The sequence below is a fragment of the Camarhynchus parvulus genome, chromosome 6, assembly GCF_901933205.1.
Source record: "Camarhynchus parvulus chromosome 6, STF_HiC, whole genome shotgun sequence".
In the NCBI taxonomy this organism is placed as follows: Eukaryota; Metazoa; Chordata; class Aves; order Passeriformes; family Thraupidae; genus Camarhynchus; species Camarhynchus parvulus.
The window spans coordinates 9,413,654-9,431,432 of NC_044576.1; the positions used below are offsets into that span (position 1 = coordinate 9,413,654).

The following is a 17,779-nucleotide window of genomic DNA, read 5'->3' on the forward strand; positions in this document are numbered from 1 at the left end:
TTGAACCTCATGAAGTCCCAAAGCACATCTCTGAATGGGATCCTGCTGGTTAACTGCTGACAAAATGACATTTATTCCCCATCTCTAGACATGAGAGGAATTTTCCTTCTATCCACTGATTGTTTAGCTTGCAGGATTGTACCATTTACCCTTTTGTATCTCATAAACAACTGCTTTCCCTTTTAGTATGTTGGAAGGCATCAAAAGGATGGATCAGCTTTTTCTTTGGTTAGTTTCAAAAACCCTTTCACTGTCAGTGCTTGGAAATGAACCATATGATCCCTGTAAGTATCAATTAAGTTTGTTTTTTTGTGCACAAAATCTCTCCTAATCTGTGTCGTGCACATATTTTTTTACAAATGGGCAATTCTGAGACACATCTTGTAATAACAGGCAATATCAACTGACAGTTTTTCATCCCATAGGCAATATGAGCAACATGAGCAAATACAAATGTTTAAAATGGACATTTCTGAGAGTTTAAAATACATTTAAATTGTGATAATTATGAAAGTGACTTTTTAATTGCTCAGACTCTTTAATCACTGCTGATTCAGGAATTGCTCTCTTATGTAGAACATAAGGGAATTTAATGGAAGATGTGAAGTTAATTTTTATTCTTATGACATTTTTGAACAGAATCTGACTCATACCTCCCTTTAGTTTTTGCTCAATGTTCAACAAAAAGATGAATGTTTTTTATGAGGGACTATAAGCTTTTGATTGTCCTGCTAAGCAGCAGCTGCAAAATCCGATGCAGTTTAGTGTGTGACAAAGCTGAATGTCATGCAGTAACTCATTTGAATAGGAGCCAAGCCAATATTCCTTACTGGGGAAACATGCTCACTAAAATGCTTTTATGGAACTAGGATGTCAGATTCATGATGGAAATTTGGAAATGCCTGTTTTGGGTGCACTGAGAATGAGTTGTTCAGATGAACAAGCTATTTATACAGACATGTGGTCAATACTGGATACTGGTTTAATCTTCTAGTAATCCAGACATTACCATATGGACAACCTGCACAGATTGATCTGATGAGGCCTCAGTGGGTAAATGAATATCCTGCTTCAGTTAATTTGCTGAGCTTTTATGTTAGCTTTTATCAGGAGAAAAAAAACGCTTTCCAGCACATAGTTTATTCACAGTGACATATAAAATGAGACTGATGACAATCGACACAGGTTTAAGGCAGCTTGTTTGACAAGCAGCTCATGATGGTTTGGACAGTTGTCTGGAGGGCTTTCTTTCCATACTTCATTGTTTGCAGCCAATGCATAGCCTTTCCAATGTGGAACCACCTTTGCACATACATATCAGAGAATGCATTCGGTTTTCTCTTGAATTTTGCTTTCAGTGATGTACCTGCAGTAATTTTGTTTAATACCATAATGGGTTATTTAGTTTTGTTATCAACCTCTGTTTTCTCAATCTTCTGTCCTGTGAGGAACTGCCATATTCCTCCTCTGTAGTTCTCATTTCCCAGGGCATATACAAAGGCATCCACCGTTGGCACAGTCTTGGCAACAAGAGCAGGAATCTGTCATGAGACACAATATTTATTACTAGGAAAACACTGAGAAGTGTTTTCCAGTGGGCTGATGTCAGCCTATGTTTAGTTTCCCTTTACCAAAAAAAAGCCTGTCTCCAATAGCATTAGCTTGCTACTCCCAGACAGGCGAGAAGTAAAACCAATTTGGCTGGTGGGAAGTCCTACTCAGGAAATTACAGTTTCCAGGAGAAAGATTTTAGGTTGGCATTGCCTGAAACAGGGATAATTGAGTTGAGAGTGAATACAAACGCTCAGGAGGAGTGAAAGGTGTGCCATGGACACCTTTGGATGGATAAACAGGCTGATGTTGGTAACACATTTCATGTGGGATACTGAATACAGTATGCATTTGGTGACCTGAAACTGGGCTGATTTTGGGGCATGGAATGAAAGTTGAAAGGTTTGATGTGATATTACTGAGTCCCAGCGGGGGCTTTGGAGCCAAGACTCATAGAAGAAACGGGGAAAAAGGAGGCAGCAGAGCCTTAGGAGTGATCAATTACAGCTTCCCAGAGGAGAGAGAAGTATTAGAAATATGAATGAGACAATGAGTCTCTTTAAAACTGAAAATTCTGAGCTAGTACCTCACTCTGAGAAGGACACAAAAAGCTCCTACATGGCACAAAACAATACAGGTTCAGTACAGGTTACACACCCCTAACTAACTGCTGAAGAAAAATACCCCAGACTTCCTAAATTTTTGCTTGATCAGAGCAGTAATGCAATGCCTTTTATATCACTATGCTTGCCTGTTTTCCCTAAAAATGGTAGATGAACAGAATGCTTTGAGGAAAAGGACTACTTCTTATATATGTTTTTACCAGTAAACCCAGTAGTAAGTAAATTGGCAATGTTCAAGAGAGACAAAGAGAGGGGAGGGATGAAATGTCACTTTGGGGTCTGGGGGGCACCCACGTACCATGCGGTATTTTGGTGGGATGAACATCACATTTTCCACTGCTGCGTAGGAGCACAGGAGGCAGTAGGGACCCCAGCAAATGACCAGTGTCTTCAGTGGCAAACCAGTGTTAAACTGGAAAACAAGAGCAATAGGTTTGTGTTTCACAATCACACACTGCAACAAATGGATGGGAGAGGTCCTGTGGCATTGTGGTTTGTGTTCAGTAGCAGGAGAGGATCAGCCAACAGGACATGGGACGGAACAGTGCAGCAGCACCAAAGCTCTGATCCTGGGCGTAGGTGGGGAGCGACAGACATGGCAAAACACCTCGTGGTAGATCAGATAAATCTGTGTGTGCTAGATATAGAAGCCATGGCCAGTAACTCCTCCTGAGGGGAGAGAGCAATTGACAATTTAAGTAAAATTGAAGCAATTGAAAATTAAGTGAAAATTTAAGTGAAAATTTAAAAGCAGATTAAAAGGAATTATATTTTGCTGGCTTCCTAGATGGTCTTGCAGACGAACTGTGTGAAGCCACTGCTATGCTGGTACAGATGCAGTAGCTGTGTTGTGGTAGGAGCATTTCTCTGTCCTTTATGCTAGGGCCTATCCATGGCATTAACCAGCTGTTCCCAAGTATCTTATAAATATTAATGACTAAAGAAGTGATAATTTCATCCTTAAATTTTCTGCATTGTAACTTGTCCACACTGCTACAGAGAATCATGACAAAGAAATCACGTGTTAGTGCATACAAACTCACTGGAAAAAAGTAATAGACATAATAATGAACACTGAGATTTGTTCAAGAAATATATAGAAGGCACAAGTATTTATTCCAGTCAGCTCCAAACAAGTGTGCCTGACTGCCAATATAACATTTCTCTTGAGATCTGACTGTCTTTACTGAGTGCAGGGGTTGGGCTGTGCCCACCAGCCATGCATAGTGCCCCAGACTGTACAGCCTGCACCTCAGTAAACAACTTATATAATCACCACATTAGATTCCCATAAACCTGCCACACTGGAGCAATTCCTTTGTTTCCAGCTCATAAAGATTTCTGACTTTCCTCACCCAAGTGTTAACACAATGTGTATGGGAAAGCCCTTCTCCCCCCATGGGGTGCCTGCATGTTTCCTTGCAGAGCTGTACTTCTGTCTGACTTCCTCAGCCATGAGCCAAAGGCCTGTAGCAAAGTCGGAAATAACAATCCTTCCTGAGATAAATTTCCCTGGCTTAAAATTGATATGCTATTGCCAAATATTCTGTATACTCTGTGGGGTTTTTTGAGGAGAGTTGGACCAGTGTTGATGGAGGGAAATCTTCGGGATCACTGGTGCAACTTCCTCTTTGATGGGGAACTGTTTACAGCACTAGGTTGGGGCAAATGTGGCCATCTGGTAAAATGCTGACATTTCCAAGGATGGTGTTTCCATGAATGGCTCCATTTTGTGTTGCACTACCCTCCTACTCAAGTAGCATTGGGGAGTTAGGACAGAAGGAGCTGAGTCAAAGTCTTTGTGAAAGAATTGGTTTTTTTTCAAGGACTTTGTCTCTACTGAATGCAGCACTATTTTGTCACGGTGATTGCAGGGGTTCAGGGAGCTTTCTTACCTTAAAGTTCCCAGTTTTTCTGAACTTTTGGTGTATGGACTGATAGGCTGTCAGCATGATGAAGCCTGGGATCATGAAATTGAAAGTGGACAGAGCAAAAAGGAATGTGACATAGTTTCTGGGAAAGGTGAGGAAGGAAGAAAAAAAGAGGGTGTTAATTCAAGTCTAGTGCATTTATGTGAACTTGCTGTAAGTATTTACCAAATTGTAATTCAAAAATTGCTAAAACCACTTTTGTCAACATGCTTCAGGTGCAGCATTTGCTGGAGGCCAGTTAAGCTGTGCCATGCTATTGTGTGTGGGATGGATAGTCTTGTAGAAAATCACAACAGGTGTTTGTATTCTAAACCCAAACACCACTACTCAGACATCTGTGTTGGCCTGCATAAAGCCAAAAGCTTTATGAAAATATTCTGAAACTATTATGAAAATGTTATGAAACTATTCTGAAAGAGTTTCAAGCCCTAAACCCAGAAAGGATGCAGTGTATAGATGAGTGAGGGAATGGCAGAAAGCTGAGCACCAAGCTGTCCCTACAGAGGAATCTGAGTTTAGCTGTTCTGTGTGCCACCATGTGAGTCCAGGCAGCCTGGGGTGGTGCCTTGTCCCAGCTGCCGGGAGAAGGACATCTGCCCCAGGAACAGTGCTGGGCACAGCTGGGAGCTTTGTGTGCCACCAAGGCCATCCTAGGGGATGGCAGCCTCCACTCTGCTCCTGTGGGAGCTGGCCCTGGCCCTCACCTGTCCCCTTTGCTGTAGTCCAGGGTGCAGCAGGTTCGGAGGGGTTCGTAGTTGTATTCTCCCCACCCCAGCAAGGGCATCACGGACCAGAAGGCAGCAAACAGCCATGCAAACACCATCATGGAGGCAGCTGTGCTCCACTGCAGCCTGCTTCCTGTGGGAAGAGGAAAGGGGGTCTCCATGCTCTGAACAAAACCACTGGAAACAGCTGTCAGGCCCTTGGGCCTCAGGCAGAAACAAGCAGTTGTTTGTGCTTTGTGTCCTGAAGCTGACCTGAGTCTGGAGGAATCAGTCTTCCATAAAATATGAAGAAAGCTTTTAGGAAACAGCAAACTGTACTTCCCTTTTGTGTGTTTTACTTAGACAAATGCTGTATTGCTACTCAGCTTTGTACCACACTGGAGATACAGCTGCTGTTACAAACATTATATTCTTGTGTTTTGGGAATGTGTTTAAGGACACAGATGAGGCAGTGAGTACGATGAACAGAGTGATGCAATAAACATTGTTTGAAGAAACTGAGTCCAATTGCAGAGTGTGGGGCAGGTCAGAAATGCGACTCTGCACACACTCCCCAGCCCCTGCCCTCTTCCTTCCTGCCAGGCCAGGAGAGTGTGGATATCTCATATACCCTGTTCTAAAATTACTGGTCATCAATTTACATATTTGAATATATATATACAACCCTAGAACAGAGCTTGTTCTAAAAATACTACTGGACAAGTAATTTTGCCCTTAAGATCATCACTTAGCCCATAACAGGAAATGTGAAGCTCAGCATTAGTAATTTTAAAATAATTTTATAATAAAGTGTTCCCTTGTGCCTATCTCATCCAATGCCATCAAATACTATAGGAATGTAATGGAAGATTGGAGACTTGAGAAGACACAGGAAGTATTTCTTCATGGAGAAGGCAGGCAGGCTTCCTTGCTGCTGCAGGATATTGTGCTAGCCTCACTGCTTGCATGTAGAAGGGTCTGGATAATTTTGTTACTGAGGCCAGTGTCTGTCATCATGCCCACGCTGGACAGCCCGTGATGCCAGCAGCATCAGCAAGGAGAACAGTGACATTCTCCAGCACTCTTTCCTAATCCAATCTCCCATTGGGGACAAGTAATGATGTAATTTTCACTGAGGTTGGGAAGCAATCTTTTTGTCTGCCCTTAGACAGCAGCATCATGACAGCAGGCAGGAAGATTCAGGCCGATTCTGATCTTTCCCTGAGAGGTGAAGGACTGGGGATGAGGCGCATTTATTTTTAGACCCGGTGAAATCAGCTGCTGGTTGACCCTTCAGAAATATTTACACACAGATCACAAGTAGCTAAATACGTAGGCATGTAAAATTAAACAAGCTTGAGATTATTTTAGTTTTACTCAGAAAAACCACTTTCACCAGAAGAACGGTGAAAGAATTGTGCTGTCCTCATGTGGCAAAAATATCCTTCTCTGAGAAGGCTGAAAGCAAGAGCACAAGCTGGGAGCAGTTCAGTTGTTTTTGCACACAGCAGGCCATTGTTTTACCTTAAATGCCTTTCCTTGGCCTGATAAAATTTGATGTAATAGCTATGTAGGTCCTAATTCAATTAAATGCATGTGTATGGGGTGCAGCATATGCTTACACATATAATTCTTAATTAGGGCCCTGTGCTGGCAGTTTGGTCCTATTAAGTCCGATCACTCTTGTGCTTTGGTTTTTTCTCTTTGAAAAGCAAAAGGCAAGCCTCTCGTTTCCACACAGTGAAATAGTGATACAGGGAAATTTAAATGATTTCTCTAATTGCTTTGGAACAGAAAGACTGCTCCCTCATCAGTCAAAGATTACTAAAATTGTGATGCCAAAAGATGAACTTCTAGCAAGTACTAGATAGAGCATGGAACTTTAATCCTTTTGATCATGAAAGCCAATTTTTAGTGATATAATCATAACTATATCTCAGGGTTTAGTCTTTGGAAACATGTATGAATGTATTTTTGTAAGATTTATGATTCGTTCAAACATTTAGCTGATTTTCACAGACTGAAAAATACATCTCTGACACTGGGCTACCTTTCAGCTAGATTTCAGTCTGCTGTTCAAAAGGAGTGTCTGAAATAAAAGGTCAACAGGATTTTCTATGATGGAGGGGAAAAATAGTCCCTTTTTCTCATTCTTGCAAATGGTTAAGTTATAATAGCTGTATAATATTAAGTTATAATATATACCAGGACAGTATATGGCTTGTACCAAACTTAATGGCATGCATAATTTAAAATTAGCTAAGTTTGTCAAAGACAGAAATATCTGAAAATCAGACAAGGAAAAATATATATCAGTCATAAATAAAAGAGGTGTTTAACACCTACTTTATCTGCAGTGCAAAAAGCACCAGTCACTGGCGCTCACAAGTATTCAATTTTTGTAGAAGTAAGAAAACTGTAATGTGTAATAGCTTATTTTGTGCATATCATTAAAAACAAGAGAGGGGAGAGTAAAATATCCTGACCTTCTCTGTCACATGGGGTGATAATACTATTTTCTTTTATATGCCAAGCAACACCAACCTGATTTCTGCTGAGGGACTTGTCTAGTCATCAATACACTTTAAAGGTAGTGCTTTGTCACTTAGGGCTGTGCTGACTTCCAAATCTAAAAACTTGGTCAATTTTCAGAATGTTGGTGAACAAATTTATGGTATTAGCATCCAGAATGGTTGTAAAGTCCCAAGTTATCCTGTCATCGTAGTAATCTCACATTCTCACCAGCTCTTTCTTCCCAGAAATAAGGATAGTGAATAATCAAGTGCCAAGCTGAGGAATGCCACAATGAAGGTTTTCTTGGGAAACTGTTAGGATGTAACAAAAAACTGGGGATGATGTAATTGAGCTTGGAAGGAGTAGCAGATCCTGGGGAATGAAGATAAAAAGCTGATAGCTTTGTATATTAGGTAAAGGTATTTTGTACCTTCTGTACAGGCATGCTGCTCACACCAGTGTCAACAGGAGTTTAATGTATGGATTGAGAACACAGTATAGCCTGTGGGCTTGGTGCAGCACATCTATGAAATATGACTTAATCTTCCTTGCAATCAGCATGTGAAGAATTGAACTAGAAGGGGCTGGTTTTCCTGGAATAACCACAGGGCATGAGCACCTTCTGGGTTTTTAGTTTTGTTGTTCAAAATGTTTGCTTTAGGAGCCATGTTTGGCCATCAGTAAGTAACAATTTGAGCAAAGTAAAGAAGCTCGTGCCCTAAGGGTCCTTCTGTCCTCTTAATGTAGTCTATGTTCTTGACTGGAGGAGTGCATGACACAAAAGCATTAAAGTCAATGTGGCAGAGAGTAAAATGTCTTTCTCAGAGATGCTTATTTTCAGGCTCTCTCTTGTAAAATACAGATGCTCCTCTTCCAGCTCCAAATGCATTTCAGTGTCCAAGGGGTGTTAGTATGGATTTAGCTCACAGCCTGCATTATTTGGGGCCTTTGTCTAGACATGAAAAAATACATTTCATTGCCTGAGCTGGATTCCCGCAAAAATTGCAGAACAAAAACATTGGCAGCCTTTCCTCAACAGGATCATCAGACTGACCATATTCCCTATGTGCTTTGGGTGTATTTTGCCATTTGCTGCTGGAATCATATGGAGGCTCTGTGGGCAAAAAAAAGTCTCTTGCGACCCCAAAATGCCTGTGTGTTGCACAAAGGGGCTGCTGAGCTCTGTGTGCCCAGTCATGCCTCTGCACGGGCTCTGTTCCAGCCACTGTCTCTGCAGAGGCGGCTCTCTGCTTACACCAAACTTACCTGTCATTAGTAAACTCTGCATGGACATGATGATCTGTTTGGTACACAGCAGGGTGTTGGATGAAAGCCCAAGATTAATAGATTTTTCTTCAATATGAGGAATTGGATTTTATATGGGATTTTGTTTTAAAGTTTACTTATGGATTTAAAGAAAGCATGGCAAGAGGGTCACAAATTGGATGTGGTCAGGACAAGGAAATATCTCCTGAAGGTGGTTGATAATTTCCCCTGTATGGGAAGAGGTCCTTTAGAGAAACTGTTTATATTTGCTGTATCTAGTGTGTAAGGAAAACAAACTTATATATAAAATACACAAATAATAAGTATGTGCTTGCTTTGATTCTCAGAAACCTGAGGCAGCTGCCTTTTGCAGCACGTGGGTAAGGTTGGAGGGAAACTGCAGCCCTTACTTGTACAGTAGTGATGGTATCGGTCCCAGGCCACGGCAGCGCTGGAGCTTATGCTGGCCAGGGCTGTCAGGAAGCCATGGAATCCATGGATTTGACAGCCATCAGAGCCATAGGGCCAGTATCTGTCAACAAACAAGGAATGTGTTAAGGAAATGATAGAAAAGGTGAAGACATGTTTGGAAATTGCATTAACAGAGAGGGTAAAATGATAGCCTGTGCTTGTCCTGAGAATCTGTCTGAGAAACACTGTGAAAAATGTTACTGTGCTTGCTTTTAGGCATTTGCCAGCATTTTTCCTGCTGTGGTGTCTCTTACAGTACAACAGCTATTTGTACTCTTAATACTGAGAAGAAAATATAATCCTGCATCTGTGTATTAAAAAGGTGGGGTTTTTAAATTTGAAATCTACATTTCATCCAATTATCCAGACCTTCAAGATTTGCCTCCTTTGTGAGGAGCCAGTTTGTCAATGTGTGCAAGTCAGTGCAACACAACAAACAGATAAAGACTTGCAGACAAATTTAGGGTCAATCTAGCAGTTTAGTAAAGTGATATTTTGATATTCAAGTAGTTTCTATAATCACTGGTAAGGCTGTCTGGCTAAATGTCTTCTCTAGTCAGTCTTACAATCTGTCAGTGATGTTATGCAGTAAAATCTGCTTTTCTACTTGCCATAGAACCATGTAGGGTTTTGTTTTATTGTTTTGGATTGAGGGAATGAGAAGTTTGGCTATGACTTACGGTAGAAAGAGTGCCATTTAATTGGTTAGACCTCTTAAAACTTAAGGTGCTGATTTTCATGTGGCTCTCCCAACATGCTTTAGGAAAACCTCTGTGCCATACCTGAGGAAGCTGGAGAAGGCAGCGATGAAGGCGTTGATGCAAATCCCGCAGTCGGCCAGGGCGATGCTGAGAACCAGCAGATTGCTGGGCGTCCGCAGCTCTTTGATTTTGCGGAAAGAAATAATTGTCAAACCATTCAGACAGAAACCAAGCAGGGCTGAAAGACAGAATTGTTTGGTGTGATTCAACTGGAAACTGAAAATAACTACAATGATACTGCTGTTTTCTTTGATGAGAGAACAATAATTACAGTGGAATCTTATGCACGGGGAATATATCTGTAGTGGTCAGTCTGCACGCAAGTTACAAAGGCTTTCAGAAGAGAAGTCATAGGTGACAGCTGAAGCCAGTGCTTCAGACTTCTTCAGTCATGTGGAGCAGAAGCAGTTTGATCTTATTTGTAATTGTGCCTTTTGTTATAATAAGAGAAACTGGATTGTCAGGCTCCATGCAGGGACACATGGTTCAGGGTTCAGAGCGAGTGAGATGCAGAGGAGGCAGTTACAAGAGAGCTGACAGCCAGCACATACTGCTGGTGTGCACATGTTCAGGCCTGACTTTGCTAGAAAAATGATTTGTATTTAATATCCATTGTAGCAGTCCTTTTTGTTTAAGCACAGAAATCCCTCAACCATGTTTCAGTCAGCCTGCCTCCCTTTGGGCTTCTGTCTCAGGGTAGCCTACACAGTGCTTGAATTACACCAGCTCAATCTTATTACTGTCCCTCGTCAACAGACTATACATGGAAAGGAATAATCTAATTATGAAAAGCAGTCACTGATAGATTTAAAAAAAAAGTTTATGTTGTTCTTCAGGGAGGGATCCAAGCAACCCAAGCTATTCCCCCAGCACAGAGCTGTTCCACTCTGAAGCCCATCCTTCACTGGTTTAAACTCAAGCTTTGTCCTTTAATGCCCTTTTCAAGGCGACCTGAATTATTTTAGCTCTGATGAGGATCTGACTCAACAACCAGTCTCTAAGTCTCAGTTAGATGAGAGGCACTACGTCTTTGTGTCCTTCTTCGAAAAAGAAATGCTGCAGCACAGAAAAAATCCATATCCCCTAATTCAGTAAAGTAGTGTAGTTACTTATGCTTATTGTCTTAATTCTGCAGTTACATAAGATGGATGATTTTTTCCTAGTCAGAAATCCTGCTTCTACCTTAATTGCATTAATGGCTGATGGCATAACCATAGTAACAGCTGATGTGTGTCTATCATTGCACAACATATAACAAAATATTTCCAGGAGAAATATTTGGAGCCATTTGAGATCTGCTGTTTTTATTTCCTCCCTGCCAGATTACCTCCCACCCACAGGGTAAAACTGCTGTCAACTCTCTCAAATGCAGAGAAGCCTTCAGGAGAGATGCGTTCTGAGCATATTTAGAGTTGAGCTGAAGAGTTATTACTATGTCAGATTTTTTCTGTCTTTTCCCTCTTTTTGGAAGCCTCAGGCTTTACCAGATTCTACTTTCTTGAAGGTCAGCATGAGTGTACAAATAGAGAACTTACTAATTTTTTTAAAAAAGCATTGCATTTTCATTTTTAGATCAGCAAATATGTTCACTTAATTAAGTGAATGCTACTCTTCACCACAACCTTTCTTTGCAAACTGCACTTAGAAGCTGCCTTAAGAAAAGAAGAGGTCTTCATCACCTTTGTCTCAGAGTGTTTCAGAAAGTGAATTAATCCTTGATGTTTAGCTTGGTCTTCTAACCCAGATGACAATAACAAAGTTTTACTGCCAATCTACTGGGCACATTCTGCCTAAAACCCTATGGAAAATACTTGTGTTTAGCAAACCATAAATGTATTAGGCTACACCTAGTATTAACTGAAGGTTACCACAGGGCTCTTTGCTGGAACTTCCACAGCTGCAGGACCCTGGCAGGCTGCAGCCCCTGGTACAGGTCAGGGCTGGCAGGGCTGTGGTGCCACAAGCAGGTCCCCACCAGGACCCAGCTCTGGGGCTCTGCCAGCCCCCAGCACTGTCCCTGTCCTGCTGCTGCTTCCTGCCCCTTGGGATGGGAGTGCAGGTCCTGCCAGGTTGTGCACATGGCTCAGGGACTGTTGGCCAGGCTTAGCCCTGTTTAGGCAGCAGCTGCCCCTGGGCAAGAAGCTTTTCCCTCTCTCTTCCAAAGAAGAGTGTGTGGCAGCATTTCCAGGTTTCCTTTGCAGCCAGATACAAGCTCAGGTGCAAGGCAAAGGTGAGCTCCTTGTTCATGGGGTGAGCTAAGGAGCATTTATCCCACTCTGAGGGTGCTCACAGCTTCTCATCCTCTGCTGCTGGGCCCCACAATTCTCACATCCCCCTCTGATCAGCACTATGCAGGAATGGCATCCCAGGCCCTGGGACTGACACCAACATTATCCTAGCTATGAGCCTTTGCTAGCTGCCTGGTAGATATAAATTCACATTTTTGTTGCAGTCTCTCAATAAGTGGAATATACCTTAAGAAAAGATCACATTGGCTAAATTAAATTGATATGGTTTGTTACTTTTACCCAGCAGCCATTAATTACACTGCTACCAATGCAGTCTGGATGTATGCTAACAGTTTACAGGTTTTTTTGGAGCAATCATGTTTGATTGTAAGACACCCATCACAACCCACAAAACAAGCAGCCCAATTTTATTGAGAGATTATCAGCCATTTCAACTTCTTTCTCCAGAGGAAGATAAAATTGCCTTTAAAAGTCAACAGCAAAATACTACATCCCAAATTCCTGAGAAGAGAGCTGAGTAGCAAGTACTTCACTGCCACAGCTATGCATAGAGTGCAGATCTTCACAGCAAAGCAAAGAGCTTGCAGCTCACTCTGATTTACTCACCAGAAGTACTGGTGATGTAGCCACAGTTACCAGGGTCAGCATATCACAAATGCTGCTATTCACTTCAGTTTTCCTTCCCCCTCTTACCAGAAATAATAGGAGGAAAAAAATCTTCTTGCTGCCGAGGTCCCACACCAAACTTACCTTCTACCAGCAGGGCAGTGCCAATGGCAAACACTTCTATTTCAGTGAAGCCTTCAGGGAGAGGGTGTGCAGTGACCATTCTTATGGTAAATATGCCAAAAGATTTAACCTCTGCCCTCTGTTACAGCTGTGGGGCTGCCTTTTCTCTGGATCTCTCTACTTCCAGTAGCCCAAGGCTTCTTAAAGGAGCAGCTCACGTGCAAACACATGCTGTTATTATATAAAAGCTTTGGGGTTTTTACTCCCACCACTACAATCCCTGCAGGAATGTTATTAATGATGGGACTAGCATCAACCCGCACTCCCCCTTCCCCTGCAAATCGTATTTCAGACACCAGCAAAATGAAAGCATTCATGGCAATTACAACAAGTTCTTTGTAGACACAAGATTAAGAAACCTGTCCAGTTAATTTTGCAACACTGGAAAAGAATTAAATGTTGTGGAACAAAGGAAACATGTAATTGGGGAGTGATCTGAAAAACAAAGGGGCACTCATTGAGTTGATAATTAGAGGAAAAGTATGAACCAATAATTTCTGCAGCTTGTAGATCTTCCCCTCACCCATTTTTTTAGGAACTGGCCAGTGTATTTTTCTGGCAATGGTTGTTCTGTATATTAACATATTTCCTTTTTGTAACTGAGGCTTAAATTAATATGCACACTGGCACAGCTTGATTAAAGACAAACACAAATTACTGATTTGGGGCCCTAAACATACAAGGACGTGAGTGAGTTACTCAGTGGTGAGCACTGACAGGAACCACCTTACTGTCCATTTGGAGATGTTTGGGGGCTGGAGTCTTGGGTGCACAGTGGCTCTGGAGTACCTGCAGCCTGCAGCTTGTCCAGCCTCCAGCTCATTGCCTTAACAAGGTGCCACTAGCATGACAGTTGCTTCTTTGATATGTAACTTTCTTCATCCTGATAATCCTACTGCAAAATGGGAGCAGAAAGGGATATGAGCACCGGGGATATGAGCTTCCCTCAGCTCAGGCCCCACACTGTGCTGACCTGGCTCCCTGTTGATTGAGGTCTCAGGCAGAGTGAATTCACTCCAGATGCCACCAGAGCTTGCTCAGCTCTCCTGACTACATGGTGAAGTTTCCATTTCAGGGGTGCATTTACAATCAGGGGCGTTGGTTGAAGATGGTGGATTTTTTGCAGTTTTCATGAAATCTGTGCTTAAAGGCTGTGATGCCCAGGAGAACTGATTAGAGCTTCAAGGCTGTTGTGAAACCATCTTGCTGAGTTTTTTTGATCTCTGGTATTCAATTTACAGCTCTTTTTGATGCAGGTAATTGCCTTGATGGATATGCTCTTAGATTTTGAAGTAGAATTCAGGAGGGGATGATATTTGTTAGGCTGTACAGATATTTGGTTTAAGCAGAGTAAAATTACATTGCACCACATAAATCCATTGTTACGTTTGCCTTTCACTCACCTACATGTCTTGATGACAAAGAAGGTGACAGTCCTGCCTCCTAGCATGGCAAATGAATGATATAAACCTGTGTTTTAATAGTGATCCATTGTATGTTCTTGCAAAAAAATTAGTGCTAGATCTTGTAAATGTGCTGTAAATCTTCCTAGTGTGATAGTTCTGAAAATGGATGGCTCATTGTAATGCTTGGCAACATAAAGCTGCACAGTTCTTCCAGACTGGGGATAAAGGACACAGATATTTGAACTGCCCTCCTGAGGCCTGTCAGGTACTTTTGGTTGCCTGCCACTGTACTTCACCTCGCTCCCAAGCAAATCTCCCAGATATGTTACACTGCTGGGAGTTTTTGTGGAGTGTATCAAAGTCTGTGGGGCAAACTTTGCTCATTCCAATACTATTTTTATTTTAGGCTACTACCCCAGTCCTCTTGGATTTAACAGACCTTTATTAGAATGATTATTATTAACTTGTTGACTGCTTTTCTTTAAATATCTTAACAATTTCCATGTCTAAATCTCATTTAATTTATCAGTGCAGAGTCTAATTGCACAAGTCAGTCATAGGCAAACTTTCCAGTGGCAGTTCAGCATCTGACTCACGTGAAATTCATGACAACAGAAACTTCCTGCATCAGTCTCTTAACTCCTTTGCTGATGCTGTGTTAAGCTGACTTCCTAAGGGTATATTGAGATAGTATGGAATGATATATGGTCCAATATGGCTGCTAACTTCAGTTTTAAGTTTAGGTTGTAAATGGTTTTCTTCAAGCAAAGAGGAGGTGCAAATAAGGAATAAATTACTGACTTTGATAGAATCTTCTAATGATAGCTCTTTTTCCAGTTGGTAAAACAAAGCTGCATTCATTTCCTTGCTGCCCTTTTTATGTAAGAGGTAACCTCACATCGTGTATTCCTGTGAAGTCAGGGGAAACATGCAAATGATAACAGGTTTGCCAAAGACACTCATTAACTCTTAGTGATAAAGTTTTTTGTGATGCCTTTCTATTTTATGCACTCTTTCAATAGCTACTTGCTCTTTCCAAATTGAGGGGGAAAGGTCTTTTGCTCAACCTGATGTTATCCTAGAACTTCATAATTTGAATGCCACTGATCTCCTTTCTGCATCAATAACAGATCCATTTCCTTTTACCCTCTTGCTGAAGAATATTTCACTGGTTACTAATCTGTTTGCATGGAATACACAGAAAAAATATATGATAGGTTCTTGCCAGATGTCCCTGTGGATTTCATAGAACTGTATATGTTTGGTGAGAGCATATTAATCTTTGTAAAATATGCATTGGTACAAGCACAACAAAAAAGGTGCAGTGCAAAGATAACAGAGTGCTCATGCACTCTGAATTTTCTTCAAGGAATCAATGCAGATTACTGACACAGTATTTTATATTCACAGCAAGAACTTAGCTAAATTGATGTGTTATTATTCCTCTGCCTTCCTAATCCTTTCTTCTGATTCAGGTTTAGCCAAATTTGACTTTCTATGTTGAAATATGCCTTTAAATGAAAAATGGCAGCATTTCAGCAGAAGCAGGCTGGGAATGCAGTCACCCAGAACTGCAGTGGTATCACTGAAATGAGTGGTAATCTTGGTCCTCATGGGAAAGGCTTCTTGCCAAAGAAAGGAAACAGAAAGTGTATTGTCTGGAGACCTTCTAGTTGCAGTTGTGTAAATTTGTTTCAGTTTGGTAGGGGTGGTAGAGAATATGACCCAGATTGTAAATAGGCACCTGGTGCTGGCCCTAGGAGGGATGATGCAGAGAAAAAGGCATCACACCAGTGTGTGGATGGGCATCAGCCCTCTGGAAATGCCTGCAGCCACACAATAACCCTTCTCCTCAACAATCTGTGTAACACAGTATAGCACTCTGCTCAATCTGATTTTCTCTGCACCTGTCTCAGAGCTGTTGGAGGAAGATGAAGTGGTGAAGGCCTGGGCAGGGCCAAGGCTGCTGGGGGCAGGCAGGAGCCAGGGGCTGTGCTTTGGGGACGGAGCATGGCAGCCCAGGTGTGGTGGGGAGGGTGTGAGGGACCCAGGGCAGGATGGGGCCAGGGGTGGAGGTGCTGTCTGTGCAGAGGAAGGTGGAGGAAAGGACTCACTGGCAAGTACAGAGAAAGCATCAAGGTCAGAGATAATATCTGGGGAAAGCTCCTTGGCTGTGCTCAGAAAAATGAAGGAGCTTTAAACTTGGTGAGAAGTAAGAAAGCCAGGAGGGGCTGCTTCAGAGTCAGAGCAGTGCTGTGTGAAAGTGTCTTCAGAAAAGGACACAGATCCATCACCTGCTCCCCAAATATCACACATTAGCCCTGTGATTGGCTCCATAAGATGCAACACGCGTGACCAGGGAGCACTGGGACTGGCTTTCCTGCCTGCTGCTGCACCTCAGTGTTTCGAGAGTCAGAGCTTCCTGTAGAGCTGGGAAGCATTGCCTCTACTGTTTGAGTTACCTCTCCACAGACAGGTAGCTTAATTCACTGTAAATGGAATATGTAATTCATAAATATATGTATATCCACCCAGGCTAGAAAGTTAATAAAGTTTCTGGAACATTGCAGCTTCCAAGAGGTTTACTAGAACTGCCACAAAGTACTCAGCCTGGAAAATCTCGGGGCTGTGTTCAGGTAAATCAGAGTAGGAAAGCCAGTGACTGTCAGTCTGGCAAGGGGGCAGAGGGTTGCTGTGTAAAACACTGTGCTCCATCTGCATTCAGGAGCCAGATAAACAATGCTGGAAGTTTTGCATGCCTGAAGAAGCAAAATAAAACAGCCACTGTTTCCTAAGCAGAGGTGACTCTGCTGGGCTTAGACTAATACTATTAAGGTCCAAATCAGAAAAGGTGGTTGCAGTCAGCAATATTACAGCATGGGCCCCTCTGTCATGCAGCTGAGGATGCTAAGCCCAGAGTTACCTGATTTTGTGGAACTGAGGGAACTGCACTGGATTTTAGGCAATAAAGGTACAATAGATATAGGGACCAGGAATATAAACCTAAGAAAGCTTCACTCATTTAAAATACTTCAGATTATGACCATGGTATGTCTAGTCATTTAACTGGACTATTGTGGATGTGGATGTGGCTGAGGCATCTCAGAGAACAGTACTTTTTTCAGTGAGAATGATGCTGCTGGACAGACATTTATGCTGTTGTAGGTGTATGTTTTGGTAATCCCTGATAGTCAGTTGTTCTGCTGCTTTCCCTCTGTAGAGGAGTTCACAAAGGGTTTGTCCCAGAGAATTTCGCTCTGGGGCCCTGAATGTCCTATCCTGGTGGAATTTTCCTGTTGCTGTGGAGCATTTGTAGAAGAAGAGTAGAAGAACTATGGCCATGGTGGCTGGTCCACTCCTCCCCTAAGGTGAGGCAAGAGTTTGTGTCCAGCTTACCTCACTGGTTGCTGAGGGGCTCATTCTCCACTCGACCTGGAGGCTCTGCTCAGCCCTTCACATCTGCCTCAGCCAGGGTGAGGCCTCTGTCGGTGCCTGAGCGCAGAGGGAGCAGACG

The 17,779-nt window shown here is 42.3% G+C and overlaps 1 protein-coding gene across 1 annotated transcript; it reads right to left on the bottom strand.

The window, feature by feature from the left end:
* Window positions 1–1,190: 1,190 nt before the first annotated feature.
* Window positions 1,191–12,995, bottom strand: RGR (retinal G protein coupled receptor). Its single transcript, XM_030951314.1, has 7 exons — window positions 12,821–12,995; window positions 9,843–9,999; window positions 9,000–9,121; window positions 4,810–4,963; window positions 4,070–4,187; window positions 2,473–2,586; window positions 1,191–1,541 (listed from the first exon to the last, which is right to left on the bottom strand). Exons 1-7 carry the CDS (start codon window positions 12,897–12,899, stop codon window positions 1,398–1,400), a joined length of 888 nt encoding a protein of 295 aa, XP_030807174.1. The 5' UTR covers window positions 12,900–12,995; the 3' UTR covers window positions 1,191–1,397.
* Window positions 12,996–17,779: the final 4,784 nt, after the last annotated feature.

What these genes read in the sequence shown, in the direction of transcription:
- RGR (XM_030951314.1), bottom strand. Translation starts at nt 12,899, where the DNA reads ATGGTCACTGCACACCCTCTCCCTGAAGGCTTCACTGAAATAGAAGTG. An exon ending in GCCTTCTCCAGCTTCCTCAG is followed by an intron (nt 9,122 to 9,842) that starts GTATGGCACAGA and finishes GTTTGTTGACAG; the next exon opens with ATACTGGCCCTATGGCTCTG. An exon ending in TCCCACCAAAATACCGCATG is followed by an intron (nt 1,542 to 2,472) that starts GTACGTGGGTGC and finishes GTCTCATGACAG; the next exon opens with ATTCCTGCTCTTGTTGCCAA.